The sequence below is a fragment of the Calliopsis andreniformis genome, chromosome 12, assembly GCF_051401765.1.
Source record: "Calliopsis andreniformis isolate RMS-2024a chromosome 12, iyCalAndr_principal, whole genome shotgun sequence".
NCBI lineage: Eukaryota > Metazoa > Arthropoda > Insecta > Hymenoptera > Andrenidae > Calliopsis > Calliopsis andreniformis.
Window position 1 is genome coordinate 16,742,887 of NC_135073.1, and position 19,029 is coordinate 16,761,915.

Below are 19,029 nucleotides of genomic sequence, written 5' to 3' on the forward strand. Positions count from 1 at the left end.
GCGGGTGTCCGCGTTCCATATACGAGAGGACAGGCCTTGAGCACGGGTCTCGAGTTTTCAGAGATCAGGCCGAGGAGGAGGAGGAGCACACGACAGTCTTCTTTGTCTTCCGGCTAGGAACGGATCCCACTCGACTGCCGTGTAATCGGCTGAACGTATTTCAAGCGACGTGACGCAATCGGTTACCTGGCCTCCCAGGCCGATCGAAGACGAATCCGCTGGGAACGGTCGAAATCACGCGGATACGATCCCAGCGTCGCTTAAATCTTTGTACCTCGACGAGAATTAAATCCCGAACGAACAGTGAAATATTATCCATTTTTGGCCGTGACGGGGGCCCGACGAAAACTCGATGGTAAAATATTTACCTTTTCAATTCCTCGTCGCTTTTTCGACGCAGACGCGTCACGCGGGTGGGGGATTTTCAATTTCCAGCTGGTTTTTATCATCGAAACAAAAACCACGCGCGAAACGATGAAACGAGAGGGCGAAAGGAGCTGTCGGTGTTTCACAAATTACCGCATAATTAAATTAATGACGCGCGTAGGTGCGTCGCCGTGGCGCGCCGATGGAAAACGCGACGCGGACGCCCGCGCTGTCATCCGATTGCGACGGATTTCCTGTTGCTATTCCCGAATTTCGTTTCCCCTGGCGTAATCCGATACGAAAAATCACGTAAATTAATAATGACGACGTTACGAAGGGGCCTGCCTGCGGAATTAAAACGTATCGGTAGAAACGAAATTTCGCGCTGTGGGGTTGATGCGCGATTCTATTGCAAAGCATGGGAGAAAAAGGAAATCATCGTAAATAGAAATAACAGGTTCGAAAAATGCATACTTTTCAGACGGGTAATATACGTGGAAAATATATTAATGAATATTACGAATAGAAATGAAGCGTAATTAAAATGTACTACATGGTTTATTCAAGATTACACGCCTGGCTTCTCTGAATCCTCTTGTCGACTTACTCTCATTGCATTCGTGAAAATTTACATATCATTTCTTCGGAAAAATTCAGTTAATAACACCTTGTATATCTACCTCAATTATTACATGATTGTATACAACAGAAGTACACCCATTGCACGTATTCCTACTGCTATTTATTACTCGACATTTAACATCTCCATCCACTGATTCACAGCTTATTACAATACCTACTTCATACTCCATCACCTGAATCTAATTCCAGTATAAAACTAAATCTGCGTATCTAATCAGAAGCACCTTGTTCGAGTCCAATTGTTCCGCTCGAAAAGATCCCACGATCGCGCCAATATCTCCAGAAACCATCCGCTGCTATCGGAAGCGATAGAAACATTTAAACAGCTTAATCCAATTAACACCCAACGGATCCCTGTTACACCGTAACTCAGTTGCAACACCGATCAGCGCGATTATCGCGTTGCAGTGTTCCTATCGCCTCTTAGGCACGCTATGCAGCCACGTACATAAGTTGCAGTCGCGTTTTCTAGAAATCCTCGGCCTCGACGATTCAACGTGACAGCCGCGCAGAAGCGAGCGCGTTCCCGCTTCGTGTACGATCTTTTCGACCGATCGATCGATCGTTCCTTCGCTCGAAAATCTGGGACGCGCGTGCGATAGAGAGAGAGAAAAGGGGAGCACCAAGGGAGAGAGGACGGCGCGTAGACGGCGACTATGGGGGGCGAAGGCGGCCTGATTTATAGGCAATACTGTTCAACCGTTTTCGCTGCGCAACTTCCGCCAGTTTCGTTCCATCTTGACGCGACGCGGGCGGATTTTCCCGCCTCTAATCGTCCCGCTCCGCCGATTTCCTCGCCGGCGACTTGCTCCACGATCGCTTCGACAGAAGTGACGCTCCTGGAATTTCGTGTGCAGAGGAGTTGGGGGAGAGAAGATTTTTTTGAAGATCTGCATTTTTGAGGGGTTTCTGTAAGACATAGTATGTATGTAGGGTTACTCTTGTCTTAGTATTTCAATGGGGAGGAATATTCGTAGGTGGTTGAGGGACTCATAATTATAAAGAGAAATCTTGCCTGTTTTTGTTTCTTTCCAAAAGAGTAGAAAAAGAGACTAAATAAAAAAATTAATTAAGGCAGTGAGTTGAAGAGCAGTATAAATTCAAGAACCACATTCTGAGATATTTGATCCCAACTTGTACTTCTGTGCATTTTATATACCTACTGGGACCACTAAATTCGAGTATTTCAAGTCCTCTTTTATTATATTTGAAAATTTGAAAATTCGAAAATTTGAAAATTTGAAAATTTGAAAATTCGAAAATTCGAAAATTCGAAAATTCGAAAATTCGAAAGTTCAAAAATTCAAAAATCCGAATATTTTAGACCATTTGAAAATGGCTAATTTTGAACCTGTACTACATTCCAATTCAGACCGATTCAGTTGAAGTCCATCACTGAGTGATTACCAAGTCGAGCATTCTAAACCCCAAACCCTCTGACCTCAGTATTTTATCAAATTCCATGCATCGGAAAATCTCAGTCTCCTCGTTCACGCTGCATTCCACAATGTACCAGAGGAGAGAAACTGGAAGGATCTCGAAGAACTCGATTCGGTCGAAGGATCGTCGGCAAGGGACGGCCGAGGGAAACGATACGAGGCAAGAAGTAATCGCGCAAGGTCTGCGCGTGCAGAACGGACTCGATCGTTCGCGACGAGGCGAAATGTGGGCCGTGCGACTCTCTGAGAACTGGAACGTGCGTACAGGTGCGAAACCTCGCGGCGTGCGATCCGCAGCCACGGGTTTTCCCTTCGAAACCGCCTCGTTTTAATCGATCCGATGAATTTCAAGCGTTCCCTGGCTTCTACCATCTTTAGCAACGCTCGCTCCCGTCCCATCCGATAATTATTTTTAATTGCCAGCCGATGATTTAGCTCGCTCCGGCTCGACTGGTCTGTCTCTCCTTGGCCACTCCAACTGTGTCGCCGTTCAGCAGAGGACAACGCCTTTCATCGTCAAATGAATTCATCGCGATGAAAGGTGCTGCTCCCCCTACTTCCAGCCGCGTTTTTTTTTTTACACTAACGAGTCTTTATTTGGCTCGGTTTCGGTGCTTTCGCTTCGTACTTGCTTTTAGGCTTTGATCCCTCGACCAGCGTGAATATTATTTCACACATTCGCTAGTGTGATGGTCACTGGTGATTGATACTTCGAATTGGCAGGGTTTTCTGGCAACACTTGTGACGTGTAAATCTTAACAGTTATTAAGTTTTAGACAATTCTACAGTTACAATTTCACGTAAACTGACAAGGGTGGTATGATTGAACCATTAAATAGTTTTACTTTCAATAATAAATGTAGTAATTTGTTTTAGTAATGAAGGATACAATGTGAATCCAAAATCTGAAGATTCATATCGAATACACAAGCAGGTTTCAATTCAGAGCTCTCCATGTACCAGCAAGTGGAAAGATCGTTTCAGCGTCCCCATGAAATTCATTCCAACGAAGGTTTGGACTGCAGCGGTGAGCGGGCGGGCAGCCAGCCTCTCGCCGCTGCAATTATCGATTTCGTTTCCACTGTTTTTCTTCTTTTTCCGTAAGTTGGAAGCAAACTTGGCCGGCAAACTGCCGCGGTGAGAAGCGCGTCGTTGTGTTTCGCGAAAATCGTCGATTAAAACTTTGAGGTCGGCCATTAGCCTTCACCCACATTGCTCAATCGCGAGCGCTCGAGACGATTACGCCAAGACGTGGCCGATTGCTGGCCACCGCGCCTCCAAGAGGTGTTGCTCGTGGAATTAATTCATACTTATTACCGTGATTGCTTAAGTACCTCGATAATATCGTATTCCTGGGAGGCGGCACTGCTGCGTTGTTCCAACGAACCACGATTCATGCGGTTAAGCCCCTCGCTGTGGGATCAAACTGCTACTGGTGAAAAAATATTTACTGTGGTTTAATTAAACACTTGTTAGCTCTTTCGAGTGCTCAAATAACTATTAAGTGCAAGTGCAATTTCAATTCTGATTCTGGACACTATAGTATCAAGTTATACAGAATACAAGTGAACTCAATACACTCTGGAGCCCTAAATTAAGACAGTTAAATCGACCTGAATAGTGCAAAAGAGTTAAGTCCTTAATGTTGAACCTTCCTAAAATTGAATGAGTTCTGTGTAGTAACTTAACAGTGTTTACATATTTGTATATTATTTTTTTGGGAGTAGTGAAAGCTACTATACGATAACAAATGTTTTAGCATCTCTGAAAAAAATGTCCCACAGAATTAAAATATTTATGGCTGAAAGAAGCAAAAAGCGAAAGAAGATAAAAAGGGTAGGCAGGAAAAAAATATTGAAACAACTATTTCCCTTGGGGGAAACTTAAGGGCGGTGATAATCTATGGTTGACCTTGGCAACGAAAAAAAGAGGGGGTGTGCGTTTACAAAATCAAGGAAAATCGAGGCGGGAAACAGCGAATCGAGGCTCGAAAAGCTGCTCTCGAGGAAGACACTGACCCAGATACTCGTGTACATGGGGAAGGTCGTGTGTAAACACACACGTACACGCACGAGACCTATATACTCGTACATACGGCTCGGATGAATAACGTACCGCCGACACGTGTGTCCGTGCACAAGCACACACGCAGGCTCGTAGGTGGCGCGCGTGCGTCCACACCCACACAATAGACAGACACATAAAGTAGAGGGTTATGTATTTTCTTCGGTCTCTTGCTCACGAGAGCCAGCCCATTTGCTTGCCTCTTACCTGTATGTATTCGTGCCTTTCCATTTACGTGCGACTGCATTCGTGTGCGCCCCTCCTGCACATATATGTCTCTTCCCCCTCATCATTTCCGTGTGTGCACGCGAATGATGTACTCGCGGAACGCGGCGGTGTAGTCGTGGGACTCAACGTGCTCGTATGTTATTGCGAATTACGAGTTCCTGGAAGACTGAAAAATTCCATAGGTATTAGTGTATTAACTCGCCATGGGGGAATTTGCGAGTACATGTACCGGTCGTGTTGAATGGACGCCCATTGGCGTTCTCTGCACGAGACACTGTGTTTTATTAAGCTGATGGAATGGATTTTAGTGGCCTTAGTGATTGAGGGGCAGGCACAGTTTTCTGACTTCTGTAGAAAAGTGATTCCACTGGCGCGGATATGTACGTCAGGCTCTTCAAACTTTCTCAGAACATTTTGTCCTTTAGGATCTTCGACTTTCTGCTACTTTTCAAGGCTGCTAACTTTCGAGTTCCACAACTTTTATTGAACAGCTTTTTTAAAGCTTCTTGTATATCTTTATCGCGGTATGATATGCAGAGTTATTTTCAGCAAGCTAGACAATGTTTTGTGAATCAGTTCTTCAAGAAGAATTGATTCAAGAAACTCGAAATATCTCCTCTCAGGTCACGACACTCCTTCGATCTCATTAGCAGATTTAAACACTGGTTGGCGCCTAACGCTCAAGATTATCGCAAAGCAGAGGGACACGAATGGCCGCTGCTAGGCGTGCGTGTAGCACACGGTCTCGCAGGTACACGTGCGCGGGTGCACGTGTGCGCATTTACATACGGTCCTTTAATAGGCACACGTGCGCGCCAGTGTGCGTAAGTCGGCCTTTACGTTTATGAATGGAAGTGTAGTGGTGACATGGTCGGCGCACGTACGTGCGTAAAGTTATATTGATGACTCAGTCTCTGTCTCTCGTTGCACTCGCGCGATATATTACCGCTCGTTCTCCCTGGCTAGAACGTTGAACCGTTCTACCCCTGCCCCACCCCCACCATCTACTCTACGTCTTTGTTTTCCTCTCGCTGAGCGCAACGGAGTTACTTTTTCTTTCCACTTCGTCCTGAACCTTTGTGCACCGCGAGCCTTCCTCGAACTTCCCTGTTCTCCGGGTGTGTCCCCTAAGCAGATGGATTTTTATGGAATCCATGAAGTTGTTAACCTGTGCTCTTGTGCCATCCGGGGAAAATGGAAGAAACGTTGTGCATCGAGCCGTATTTGCGTGGAGCGAGTGGTAACTTCAGTGGCGCGTGGCTGTGTGGTATACGCTGGAGTTCTTGAAACATTGTTTCAAAGTCACTTGAGTGGGTGAGTCTCTAATTCGAGTAAGGTTGTGTTCTCGAACTTTTAGCGTGTTGTATTACTGCGCCGAGTGTGCTAGTGTTGCCTCTGTTGGCGAGTCTTTGTACAGTTTCAACTGTGTTTACATATTTATTATTGTTAGGCGAGAGTTGAAATTCCCAGATGTTCAGCTCTCACCTCCAGCATTAATCAATTAATATTCTTCGACCTCCAGCGCAAGTGACATCACGCGCGCTGTCTGTTTAACAGCAGTGCAAATTGTTGAACGTTACTCGGCCATCGCGATTCCATATTATTCCGCTCACGGAGGCAGTCGTTCGTAAGAGGGAAGGGATTTTGAAGCGTGAAATATGACGTCTGAATCTCATTACGTGGGTCGCGTAACATATTGCGCGTTGGCGGAGGATTTTCGGGGGAAAGGATTGAAGGGGTCGGCGAGATGATGTTAGTGACCCGTTTCTGCACTCTCATCGAGCACACTGCGCAAACTTTTCTATTGTCGCGCTTAAACGTTCTTTCGCATCGTTCCTGCAATTTTACCCTCAACGTTACAATTTTTTTTTTTTTTTATTTCGCTGGCGACCACTCGTATAACGTATCGTAAACAGTTCCTAACCATTTACGCTCCATATATTTCGGGGCGACAATTTGCTGTGCGAATCCGCCGACGAATTTGCAGGTCGAAAAAAAACAGATTACAAGGAAAAATCGCGGTGGAAACACGGGAATATATTAAGCGCGTTTACGCCCGGTCAGCAGACTACTTTCGTTCATTCGCGCCGACATATCTCTGCACGCGTTATCGTATTTTTCACGTAACGCGTTCATACACCCGTTCAGCGCGCCTATTCAAATTTGCATGCCCTATGAATAATGCATACGCTTGTAACAGTAACAAACGCTTCAAATTACCGTAACGGCCGACCGAGACTAGATAACTAATTACCAATAATTAATTAATCTCTCCACCGCGCACTTCGTTTCGATGTCACCGCAAAGGTCGTTGTCTTCTCTCTATTATTACGCTTTTAACCTGTTAACTGAGTTGACCAGGCCACTGCTTTCATATTAAAATTAATCAAACGCAGAACACTTGTGACACGAAGTGATTTAATAACTTTAATACCTACTAATTTGGGGATAGAAAAATAACGAAAATAGTCTTTATGAACATTCCCTTTATTTGACCTCTATTTCACTTCTCCATTGACCCAATTCACAGACACAGAGTGTCAAAAAGAGCTTATTTTTTTCGTTACTGTTGTTTTTCTCTTTTCCTTATCTCTCCTTCGAAAAACGCCGCTCAGACCTTCCTCAGTGGCGTCGAGTTGCGCCAGGTCAGGATTTCCGCGTCGTTATCGCCGCCTCTTCGTCCACAGATAAGAGCATCCCTCGTTAATTAATGAATTAACGACACCAGATAACGGGATACGGTGCGCGCGAACGTCGTCAAAACCCTTGATCCCCGTGACACTAGGAAAATTGTCTTCCACGTACGGAAAACTTTCCCCCGCGAACCGGGTCAATTAATTAAACAGACGCAACCTACGCCTACCCTCTTTTTTCCTCCCTTAGATACGATCGAACGTGCCCTCGTCGCCGCGTTTCAATTAGCGCGAATTAGTTTGTCGGTAATTCTGTTAACGCGCGTCGCGAATTTTTCCTCCTGACTTCTCGCGGCGTGACTGAAATTGGGCGGGGAAAGTTGTACAAGTGCCGCGTGCGAATTAATTTCGTTACGCCCGTGTCATTAATTGAAAATTCACGGCGGGGACTTTCGCCGCGGCGAAAAAGTAAACACGGTCCTCGGAACTAACCGTTTCGGTGTTGTCGAATAAAAAGGGAGCAGGAAAAGCGAATGGCGCCGAAAATTGACAGAACCTATAATTGCGAAATGCTCGGAGGAGCTTGCTCCGTGTACCTCTTGCCTGAACGTGGATTCGTGCTCGCTGCGAGAATCACTTCAGACTTATTGTCCTAGGCGGGGGAGGGAAGTTGCTAACAGCCAGACGCTGTGAACGCGATTTACTTCGTCGATGCTTCGTTGTTAATTTCTGGGAGTGCAGCGCTACCGAAACCGTCGCGAAATCCATCGTGATCCCCGCGGAAGGTTCTCGAGGGTGCAAATCGGGAACGTGTTCGCGAAATTCCTGGGGATTTCTTGCCGCGCGAGAAATTAGAGCCCCTTCGCATAATACCGTTACGTGACGGTACATCGCGTCCCGATCTCCAGCCTCGACTGGTAATTTGCTTAATGTGACAAAATTTGGATTATATCCAGACCGTGGTTACTGTGGAGCCTGCTTTTCCCTTCGGTACGCTTGCAGGCTGAGGTATACCATGGCAGCAATTTGGATCGAGAAAAAGTGCTACATTAAGAGTAAAATTTCCTAGGGATTATCTGTAGAACATTCAATAGAAAAGTATTATCCTATTAATTATCCCTAGGAAATTTCCTGTTACTTATAAAATAAAATACAATTATTCTGTTTAGTCTTAGAAAGAAAATGAGTCTAAGGACTAATTTCCTCCTAATTTCTAGATCGATATCCATGGTTCTCTGACTTCCAAATGAATTCATAATCAACCTCATAGTGCAATTAATTTATTACGGTGTTGCTGGCCGATCAATGGAAATTCAACCACCGAAACGAAGTCGACGGACACGGCAGGCGATAATATTGATTTCGTATTAACAGTTGCCTCTACGAACGTTTTGCTACGTTTCCCTCGGTTGTCGTAGCTGGGCTTCGACAAATGTTACCCTCGCTCGTTTCCAGTTCGAAATCAATTTACTCGTTTGCGGTATTACTTTCGTTCGATGACGGGGAGGAGGCAGGGGAGAGAATTGGTCAGTCGCGTCGAAACAATTCGAGCGATTTCTATACACCTGCGCCGTGTGGAGTACCTAAAGCTACACGTCTGAATATCGCTATTACGTTTAATCTTGATAGAGATCGATGCCAGGGAAAATTGGTTAGTTCAATATGTATCTACTTTCTCTTCAAGTCATTTTTATAGATATATTATGTCATGAATCATGGCACGGTTCTGTTTAAGAGATTGTTTTCTAAATTTATTTTACGATACTTGTAAAGTGCATAACTTAGACTGCATAAACTTTCTGAGCGCGTAATTTCCATTTTCATTTGCATAGTGTCTGTAAAAGTGAAAACGTTCGGTTCTCGAAGAAATAAATATTGACGATATCATCTCTTTTATTATACCTCGAAATGCATCGCGGTCTCTACATTGTTTCAACGCAACTCCACCTTCTTCCGGCAACTCGGTATCCCCCTCATTCACATCGCGAACTTCCCAATGCGACGAAGTTAAATATTTACCCATCTGGCATATCCTGCTCCCGTTGACTCGGTGTCTCCGTATTAATATTTATCGCGGGTAGTTCTGTAATTCGCCGTGAAATGGATGCTCTATGAATATGAATGACGCTAATTGCTCGCGCTATTATGGTTTGTTTCATTGAAATAGTACAGCGTGGGCTTCGTTCATTGATGCCTGCTTCGACCAGTCTATGAATGAACGCTCGATACGTACGATCGAGTCTTCTCTCGGTCGTCGAGATTACTTTGTCAAAGATGAATATCTTTAGAGAGGCATCTGACGAGCCATAAAACGAGCGCTATATAGGGCAAGTGTGTGCAGGTAAACGGTACGGTTTATATGGAAATGCGACAGAGATTTCCTAATGGCCGCGTGTTTACATCCTAATAGCGTGGAACGTTGATATAGGATCTCCCAGGGATCGTTCGACGACGACATATTAACGGGTCCGCGTGTTTCTGTGTTTCAGGTGCGATGGAGCCTCGTGGAGCCGGCTTTTACTATGAGTTGAGGCCTCGTAATTAATCGTAAGTAATTCAGCCTCAACTATCGTCACTTTTCTCTTGTCCTGTAGCCTCTTTAACACCAAAGTCAGCTCGAAAACGAACACTTCTGATCCTTTCTGTTCTTCGACGCTATTCCATAGTTCTCCCTTAGTGTCCATTCATACTTATAGTTAGATTTTACGCAACGCTCGGTTGCAACGCGCTCATTTTATTATAAGAAGGTTTAGCGAGTCGAGGAGAGTCAAGGTTTGCCAGATCCAAGTTCACGTGGATCGCAAACGTCCAACTGAACAACCTTTCTCTTTACCCTTGAATTGCTCAGCATTGAACCGCGCCGTGCAATTATCGGCTCAAGTACGTAGCGTTGTTCGAACAATACTACTTGCCTCGACTAGTTTACTAGCCTCTGCGGGGAGGAATTTCTGCTATGGCACCAGTTCTGTCAATTGAAAATCGTTGGGATTCTATTTGCGAAAGTTGGTCAGTTATCGGGGCGGCTTGATGGGATTCGCGATTCCTCTTAGAGGTGCAAATTATCTCTGTGGGCATTTAACTATTCACACATAATCTCCATTCTCTCGCTCGTGTGATATACTTCAGTTTTATCAGTAGCACAGGTTGGTAACAAATTAATACGCTGTTGCATCTGAAACCCGATTAATTCAGAATCTAGAAAGCAGTCTCGCGAGGACCGAAAATCGAACGCGCATCCGCTGGAGCCGCTTCTACCCTCGATCTCCGTTCGACCAAAAAACCTGATCGCGTCGGGTCCTCGCGTAGCGACACGCGCGTGCACACGCCCTTGCACGCGCATTACGCGTATACGCGCGCACGCACGATCGCTCATAATCGTAGGTAACCCGAGATAGGCGGGCTGGGGGTGGGGGGTCGCGCGACGAAAACCGGATCGCTCGGGTGTGCGGGCGTACACACGGGAACCACCACCACCACCGCCACCACCACCACCGCTATCGCCATTGCCACCACCATCGGCAAACCGTGGTGGAAGCGTACGAAAGTCCCTGTTAGCGACGCTCTATGCCCTATAGCATCCATATAACCGTCGTATTCGTGGCTGTTAGGGGCGCAGAGAGAGGGTGGCGGAGGCGAAGAGAGAAAGATGGAGAGGCAGCGATAGAAAGCAACATGGTGAGGGGGATAGAGACGGATGGAGGGCGAGCAAACGAGGGAGTGAGAGAGAGAGAACTCGAGGGATGGTTTTGCTCTGGTGGCTCTGTATTGATTGCTACTCCTCCTCCTCCTCTTCCACCGCCTCCTGCGACCATATCTCTCGTTCTCTCTTTTTCTCCCCGGACCTCTCCGCCTGGCTTCCTCTCTTCGCTGCCTGTATATTTCTCCTTCTACACGTACCTGTCTTTTTTCCCCCTTTTTCTGCGTCCGCGTCTCTTTCCACCGTACCCTGCCACCCTCGTTTCATCTCTGTCCCCCTCTCCCTGCCCCGACGTTCATCTGTCCCTGTCTCCTCCCCCGTCCCTATTCCCCTTGGTCCTCTGGTCCCTCGGTTCGCACACCAACCGACGCAGCTCCGCGAAACCATCAAGATCCTAGGTCCTCGTTTGCCCGCGTATCCTCCGCCACCCCCAACCCCCTCTGCGCCCCGTTTGCAACCCTGCTTTCCTCTACCGAACGGCCAAGTCCGCCTGTAATTGACGCAGATGCGAGGAGAGCAGGGCTCTCTCGCTGTCCTCCGCTCGCTGGCGAGAGAGGATACGCGAGGCGACAGGCGGCCTCGGCGCGACCGGATGCTGCGCCGTTATTCTTTTCCGTTAACCGGGGAAATTGATCGAAACGACGCCGTTGTCGCTGCCCTGACGGGGCTGTCTGCTCTTGATACGCGTCACGTGTTCGATCGCTGAGGGTTGGACAAGTAGGGGACGCCTCTCGCTCGCGCTGCGACCCTGGAACGACGGCTATTCAGATTTCGCGTGATTGACGACGAGGATCTTACGGGCTGCTTCGAAGAAGCTTTTACGGGGATGGCGTGGAGAGGCGAAGGGTTGATTCTGGGTGCGCTAGTATTCTAATGTGTTAGATGGATTAGTAGTTCTTTCAAAGTTTAGTAACACTTTCAAAGTAGACTACTTTTTTTCGTTTTCACTTTTGGGTAGAAGAGGGGAGAGAGAGGGGAGTTAACCACACTATCTGTTTTCATTTAGATATGCCTTTGGTTTCCCTACCCTTTGGTTTCTACTATATTTTTAACTCAATCAAGGTTCTTCTAGCTACGCAATCTACCTGTCTCACATAAAGTCGCCTTTTTAGTTATAGTTGAGCAGCGTTGCTTTTACCTCAGGTACCCCTCAGGCTGTCACCTGCTTTCAATATTGCAAACGTATGCTAGAGAAAGCGCCTAGAATTGATTCCACACATGCTCAGTACAGGCAACGCGTTTGTAGCCACGCGAGCTGACTATACAAATTCGTAATTTCTCCGCATCGCGCCTCCTCGAGCAAATAAACGCGAACGAGTTACAGGCGAATTACAGAAACAGAAACGGGTGGTCTTGATTAAACGACGAAATCCCCAAATAAAATACAAATCATTATGCAAATAACCGGCGGCAGAGTTTATCGTACATATCATCCAGCAAATAATTCTCCCGTTTTGTTTGACGTTTCTCGCTTGAACGAAGCTCTCGTACCAGCCGCGCAAAATTCTCGCGAAAATAAAACCGCCTGCTTGTAGAGGAAACGAGAGGTGCATTTATCCAAGCGTACACTATCGAGTTGATATTATTCAAATATCCAAAATAAAGTTAACTCACTCTATAGGCAACAGTTATATGTTGAGATTAAGTTAAAGGATGAGGGATCAATGCTAGAGCCATTACAGAATCTAAAACTTAGAAAATTATACCTTATAGTAAACTGTGAAAGAGCTTTCTGCATCCCTAACAACTAGACTGCAGATTTCTATGCATTTATGGGGGATTTCAATGTGCAGAAAAATACAAAGTATTGAATAATAGAGTAAGAGGTAAAAGAAGTTAACCAGGTATGACTTGCCTTTCGAACCTCCATTGTGGAACGCTTGCCAAATCCTGTCAGGGCGTATGCCGTCTGGAACGAAGCTCGATCGAATCGATATTCCTATGAGCGGTCAAAGATCGTCGTGCCATAGCACAGTCAATCATAAAAGGGGTGAAGTTCTCCGTCGCGCACGAAGGAAACTTTCATAGTCGTGTCTGGGTCACTATGCTCGCTCCGCAATAACCGATAAACTTTTCACGATGCACCAGTGGAAAAGAAAGGAGCCGCGTGTTCAGCAAGATATACGAGACGTTCCCTGTATCTATTTCCATGTTATTGTTACACGGGCCAGCCATACGAGAGAGCATCCGCGGCGAGACCCATTTTTCTCCCCATCCCTGTCCTCCTCTGCATTCTTTTCCCTCGCCAAGAGGTTCGAATAAGCGTATTAGATCCTCCGCATCGCGTTGCTTGTTCGCGTGATTAACTCTCCTCTGGAGGTAGACAGTTTCGCGAAAGCCAATCGTTATTTGGGAAACGAGAATGCGTTTACAGCCGATTTAACGCAGAACCTTAATGCCACGGGATTTGGAACAGACGAGATGTGGGTCACCGGGTCTCGTGTTTAACGCGCTTCCTGCCAACTGATCTATGTCGTTTCGGCTTGCGTCACGGTTGTTTGAGACCTTCGGCTGCGCTGAAAATGCGGTGTCTGCACGCTAGATTGAATAGGAGTTCGGAATTTTCTATTGTCACGGGGCGAGTCGCTTCAGAAAGAGAACTGGAATTCACTGCAGTGTACTGTCAGTGGTAGCGGAAAATAAGAAGTAAATATGAAAATTCCTGACACTCACAATCCATAGGACTACGTACACCCCCGCTCTGAAATATTATGACAAATAACGCTTATGTATATTAACACGCTGCTAAAATGTCAGAAAAAATTCTTAAGAAAGCTATTTATTGAGGCAACTACTTTAAAAAGAACTTAGGTCTGTGGTTACAGTGGATACGTGTTCCGACGAGCTGATGTTTTGACGAATATGTCTCAACTATTTATCATATGACCGAGATAAGTTCAGACATAGTCGACATAGACATTTACACATCCAGTGTAGCCACAGCCTAATTGAATCTTTCGAGTGGGGGTGTACATCTAGCTGAAACGATTCTTATCACGCCGAACCCTCTCTTTCTTTCTTCTACGATAGCTACTAAATAAGAAGGAAAGAAATAGAGTAGCCAGAATCGTTCGAATCTTCCGTTCATGAACAGTATAGGTACCAAAATAATTCAGACTCTTCCACAGATAAGTACCTTTATTTTCCCCAAAAATATACCTCCACACCACATACGTACATCACACTATAAATGCATCACTAATTCTCGATCTCCATTCCCACGTACAACCACCACACAGAAGTGCCTACTCCAAAAAAAAAAAAGGAATCTGCAAACTCTTCTCTAACAGCGAGCACTGGAGTCCCCTCGACGCAGGCAAACCGACACGTTCGTACGCCGCGCGAATACAAAAGCGGCAGAGAGTCGGCGTAACCTCCTCCTCGGGCAGCATTTTTCTCCGGACGATGTATAATACCCGCGGATCCTCGGGCAGCAAGTTTTTCCCGGTCGAAGGAGCGTAACACCGGTCGAGAAATCGATGGTCTGGGTCCCTCGTCTCCTTCCTTTCGCTCCGCTCTCTCGCGATCCTCTCGTTCCCAGCCAGAGTCGGCTTCCCTCGGCCTCCGTTGATTCTCTCTCGCTGACCGAAGTCTTCCTTCCCTCCTGCCCGTTCGCCTCTCCTCTCTCGCCAATTTACGAGCACCTCGAAGTGCTCGCGCGGCTGGAAACCGAGGGGCAGCGTCTCGCCGCGGACCCTCCTCTTTCTCCTGCGATATCCCGGCTGTCGGGAATTCGACGCTCGTACCCAGAGACTTTGGTATTCCTCGCATGGACCGAGTATCCGGGGAATATCGCGACTGTGAGCGGCGAATTTTTAACAACCGCTGGCAGGAGGGAGCGCTGCCCGACGCGGGCCAAAGGCATTTGTAAGGCGTTATTGTGGGGAGGTGATTTGGCATAACTGACGGGGACAGGGTGCTGCTGCTGGAGGGATTTTTTTAGTCGTGGGTGGTGGGTAGCAGAGGGATGAGGTATGGAGGGGATCTGGGGACGAAAGATGTGCTGCACTGTTTTGGTAGTGGATAATGTGGCGATAGTTTAGAGGACGTACTCTGGATAGATCGTGGTAATCATGGTACTCTAGATAGATCGTCGTACTCTAGCTAGGTCGTTGTACTCCAGATAGATCGTGGTACCCTAACTAGATCGTAGCACTTAGGTAACATGGTAATAGGTAACGCAATCAAGATCGAAAAATACTGCCTATCAACTCCATTTTGCGACCAGCTACGCTCACGATCAACTGGTTTAACAGTAGAATCAATAAAAGGATATTGTAACTCGGTTCGAAAGCAGAACCAATCCAATACAATAGGGCAAATAGAAAATAGTTTATGTCTACGTACACTTATCATCGATCCCGAAGAAAGTGAAAGTCCCCCTTCGTTGAGTCTAACAGGGGGCAGAAAATGTAGAGAACGCTATCAAAGGCAATTTCCGGCGATCGAAGGCATCCGCGTGGCTTCGTCCTTCAATTAGAAATAAAAAGGCTTCCTTGTGTCGTCGTTTCCCCCTGGAGATCCACGGAAGAACCTCGCGATTTAGTAACCTACGTGTACCTTAAACTTTCTGTCTCTTTAATCCTCAAGCTCAGTGAGAATCCCTCCCTAAAAGGAATCAAACGTAACGATTCCTCAAGTCCAGCGAGCAGTGCATAAGCACACGCGACCCAGATACATATTTTAGTAAAACTTGCGACTCGATCGAAACTGTAACAACAGGTGTAATGGCGATGCTCGTCGATGATTGTCCGACAGCGTACTCTGAGGAGCAGAGTACGCGTCAACTATACTCACCTACTGTATGATAATAACGGTGCCCGTGACTGTGTGCGCGGTGTCTAGCCTAGGCACCAGCCTAACCTGACTCAACGTTGTAACCGTGTATATTTATACAACAGCTGACTGCGAGGGAGGGGAGTGTGGCAGTCAGCTGATTGAAGCGCTGGAGGGGAAACGGTGGAGGGGAGAACGGCCTTTATTTAAAGCGCTCGAGGAAGCCTTTCTTCGACTGGTAAACAGTCATCGAATGAACATGCGAGACACCGACTCGCGCTTACGTATGCGCGTGACTGAAATATTAATCGTGGATTTTTCTGCCTCTGTGTCTGTTGCCGACGCCGCGCCGCGCGAGATCGAACGGAGAGGGGACACATCGCGTCGGCGTATTAACATAATTAGCTGGAATCCAGACGTTATGCGATCGACTCTCTCCTCTTTCTACCGACGATGCTTCGCCTTAACGAGATATCCTCGGTATCATTTTCTTTCGGGAATCTGCCTCTGTCGGCGAGGATGCGCTGAATGTCGCCTTTTGTCACGGTGCCTTCTTTTATATCGAGAACAGAGGGATCTTTGTTCGCTTTGGTAACGACAGCTGGATTTTGGGATGTTAATTAACTTGGGAATTAATTATGGCAGGTATTAATTGACTCGATAGGCTCGCTAAACCTTCTCGAGTTTTGAATATAGTAATGTGGATAATTTATAATGTCTAATATTTAGAATCCTAAAGTTATGTCTTGTCTATTAGAAGCTTAATTACTGACCAATTGTGTTCCTGTTTTTTTGCAGTCTCTGTTACGAGTTCCTATCAGTATTTCCGACAAAACTGTTTGACCACTTCCTCCGGTCACCCTCATCCTTCTCCTTCTCCAACAGGAAATCGTCCTTCCACGGTCTACGAACTAAACGAATTCAACGTCCATAATCTTGATTTCTCGAGCCCTTCCTTAGTGTATCGCTAAGCACCCGTATCCAGTCCTGATAATCGATTCGCTGTTAAGATCCCAAAAATATGTCGCTATATCCGCCACCAGATCTCCTCACCCTACAAATCGTTAATCCTCGCATCCCCCGAAAGAAATCCACTCTGGTCAGCTCCATTATTTCGTGTTCCCTCTGGTTCCTCCTTGTTACGACCCCTTACCAGCATTTCTTGCAACTCAGTCACCTTTACCTCCACCCTCTCTAGAATCTATTTACCTCTTGGCATTCCAAATTACTATTAGCAGCTAAAAAATTGGAATCTCTAAAAGATACAGATCCAATTGTTTCTAATATTGGTCATAAATGAAAACAATATAAGTTACACACTGTTACCTCCAAAAACACACTCCCTCTCCCCCTTATCGACCCTAGTGACCCCCAAGAAAAATTGGCCCTGGTCATCTCCACTGTTTCGTTTTTCCCAGAATTCCTTAGCTGTCACGAGCTGCCATCAGTTTCCTCCCTGCAAAAATGCTCGTCCACCCCTTTTCTACTACCGTCCCCTTCTCCTCAGCTTCCACCCCTCTTGCAGCTGGGAGGAAACAGCCTCCCGCGACGTACGACGTTATCGGGTCTAACGAAACGCTGATGCACGTTTTCAGGGGACTGGCATGGAGAAGGAGAACTCCGCGTCGGGCGGAGGCGGCGGAGGTGGCGGAGGTGGCGGAGGTGAAGCGGCGGCCACGGCGACTCCGGGCGCCACCTCCGCCTCCGAGAAACTCCAGGCGGACCAGGCCAATCCGTTGCTCGATCCAACTGCGCTCTTCGGCGGTAAGCCAATTTTCTTTTTTCTCCTCCATTAATCTTCTTTTTTTTCTTCGTTCCCCCGCACCCTCGATTTTTTTGCCACCCACATGCTGACTTTCTTGAAACGCTACGTATTTGTCGTGGAAGTGACCTGCTTGGATAATTGACGCGTTCTAGGTATGTAAATCGATGGGCGATTTTGTGGTAATACCATTAGGGCTGAAGAGGAATTCGCGCGTTTGAGACGCGATGGCTGTGGAACTCTGTGCCCTCCTTGGGTTCGGTTTATTTAGCTAAGAGCTAATGGGATTGACTCGATGGCGTGTTGATTTAGAGTGTGTGGGGGGAGTTCTTAATTTTACTATTGAGGGGTTTAAATGAGGAGCTTGAGAGAGGAATCGATTTCCATGGTTTGAGGGAAATTGAAAGGGGAGGTATGGAATATTGAGAATTGGGAAATTTTGCATTTTCTGTGCATTGAGTCATTGAGAAATAGTTGCGAGGCTTCCGTAAGGTCTGCTCAAAGGGCAAGAAAGGAAAGAGAAATCGAATGAAATTACGGAAGCAATTCCTTTGACTCGGAACCTTCATTAATCAAACTGTTTTCAGCGATGCGAAATAATGGAGGGGGGCGGAGAGATTCTCTTGCGAATTGTTGTACAATTGACCTTCTTCTTGACCTTGAGCGACCTTGTGCAAAGCGTCGTTGAACTCGATTTAAAAACGTCTCTCAAGACAAAAAGTAGAACGTTCTATTTCAATCAAGGAAGTTGACCTGAAGATATTCTTGCTTCACTTTAAGGTCGCTCACCTCGCTCTTCAGCTGAATCTTGCTTCGTTTGACTTCAGCTAAATTGAAACTAAACTTTATTTCCAATACTTTCTAATGTTAATGTCACTTTAATCATCACAAAGTATTATTATCAAAATGTGTTTACTGTACCTAAGAACCCCCTTTCTCAACTTCCACCAAGAACTCCAAAGTTCAACGTCTTAAGGTCAAGTCGAACGTCTTCGAATATTATTTCCCCAAGTTCAGCTACCAACGCGCGCGTAAGCCAACGATTCCGTCTGCTTATTCACCTTCTCGCTTCTCTGACGTCGAGCATGGTCCCCTCCCACGCTATTTTCCTCAAAAGAAACCGAATCAGCGCGTGCACATTTTGTATACGTGTTCTCGACGAGGAGCGCTGTTCGGCCACTTACTTTAATTACCACTACTTACACATTTGCGATCGAGCCCTTCAGTCGGTTAGCCTTTCCTTCAGCGATTCGAGGATCCTTCTGACGTTCTCCTTTTTACTCTCTCGCTCGAGCTACGAGAACAGCCGCGCCTCTCTTGCACGCGTTAGTTAAACTGTATTTTATTCGAGTATTTACTTTAAGCAATTTAATACCGGGACACTTTCTCGAGGACTGCCTTCCTCCCTCGAGCCTCGACGAC

At 46.4% G+C, this 19,029-nt stretch overlaps 1 protein-coding gene across 9 annotated transcripts in view; it reads left to right on the forward strand.

Annotated features, from left to right (window-relative positions):
• LOC143186227 (bromodomain adjacent to zinc finger domain protein 2B) overlaps positions 1-19,029 on the forward strand; it is a 127,933-nt gene that overhangs the window by 71,728 nt on the left and 37,176 nt on the right. For 7 of the 9 annotated variants that reach the window (XM_076389774.1, XM_076389772.1, XM_076389776.1 and 4 more), the window contains exon 1: positions 17,441-17,609. In XM_076389774.1, the coding sequence (XP_076245889.1) occupies positions 17,450-17,609 (160 nt within the window). In that variant the 5' untranslated portion in view covers positions 17,441-17,449. Of the gene's footprint in view, positions 1-9,861; positions 9,920-17,440; positions 17,610-19,029 lie in introns of those variants that run through there. The other 2 variants (XM_076389767.1, XM_076389769.1) reach the window with 1 other exon arrangement.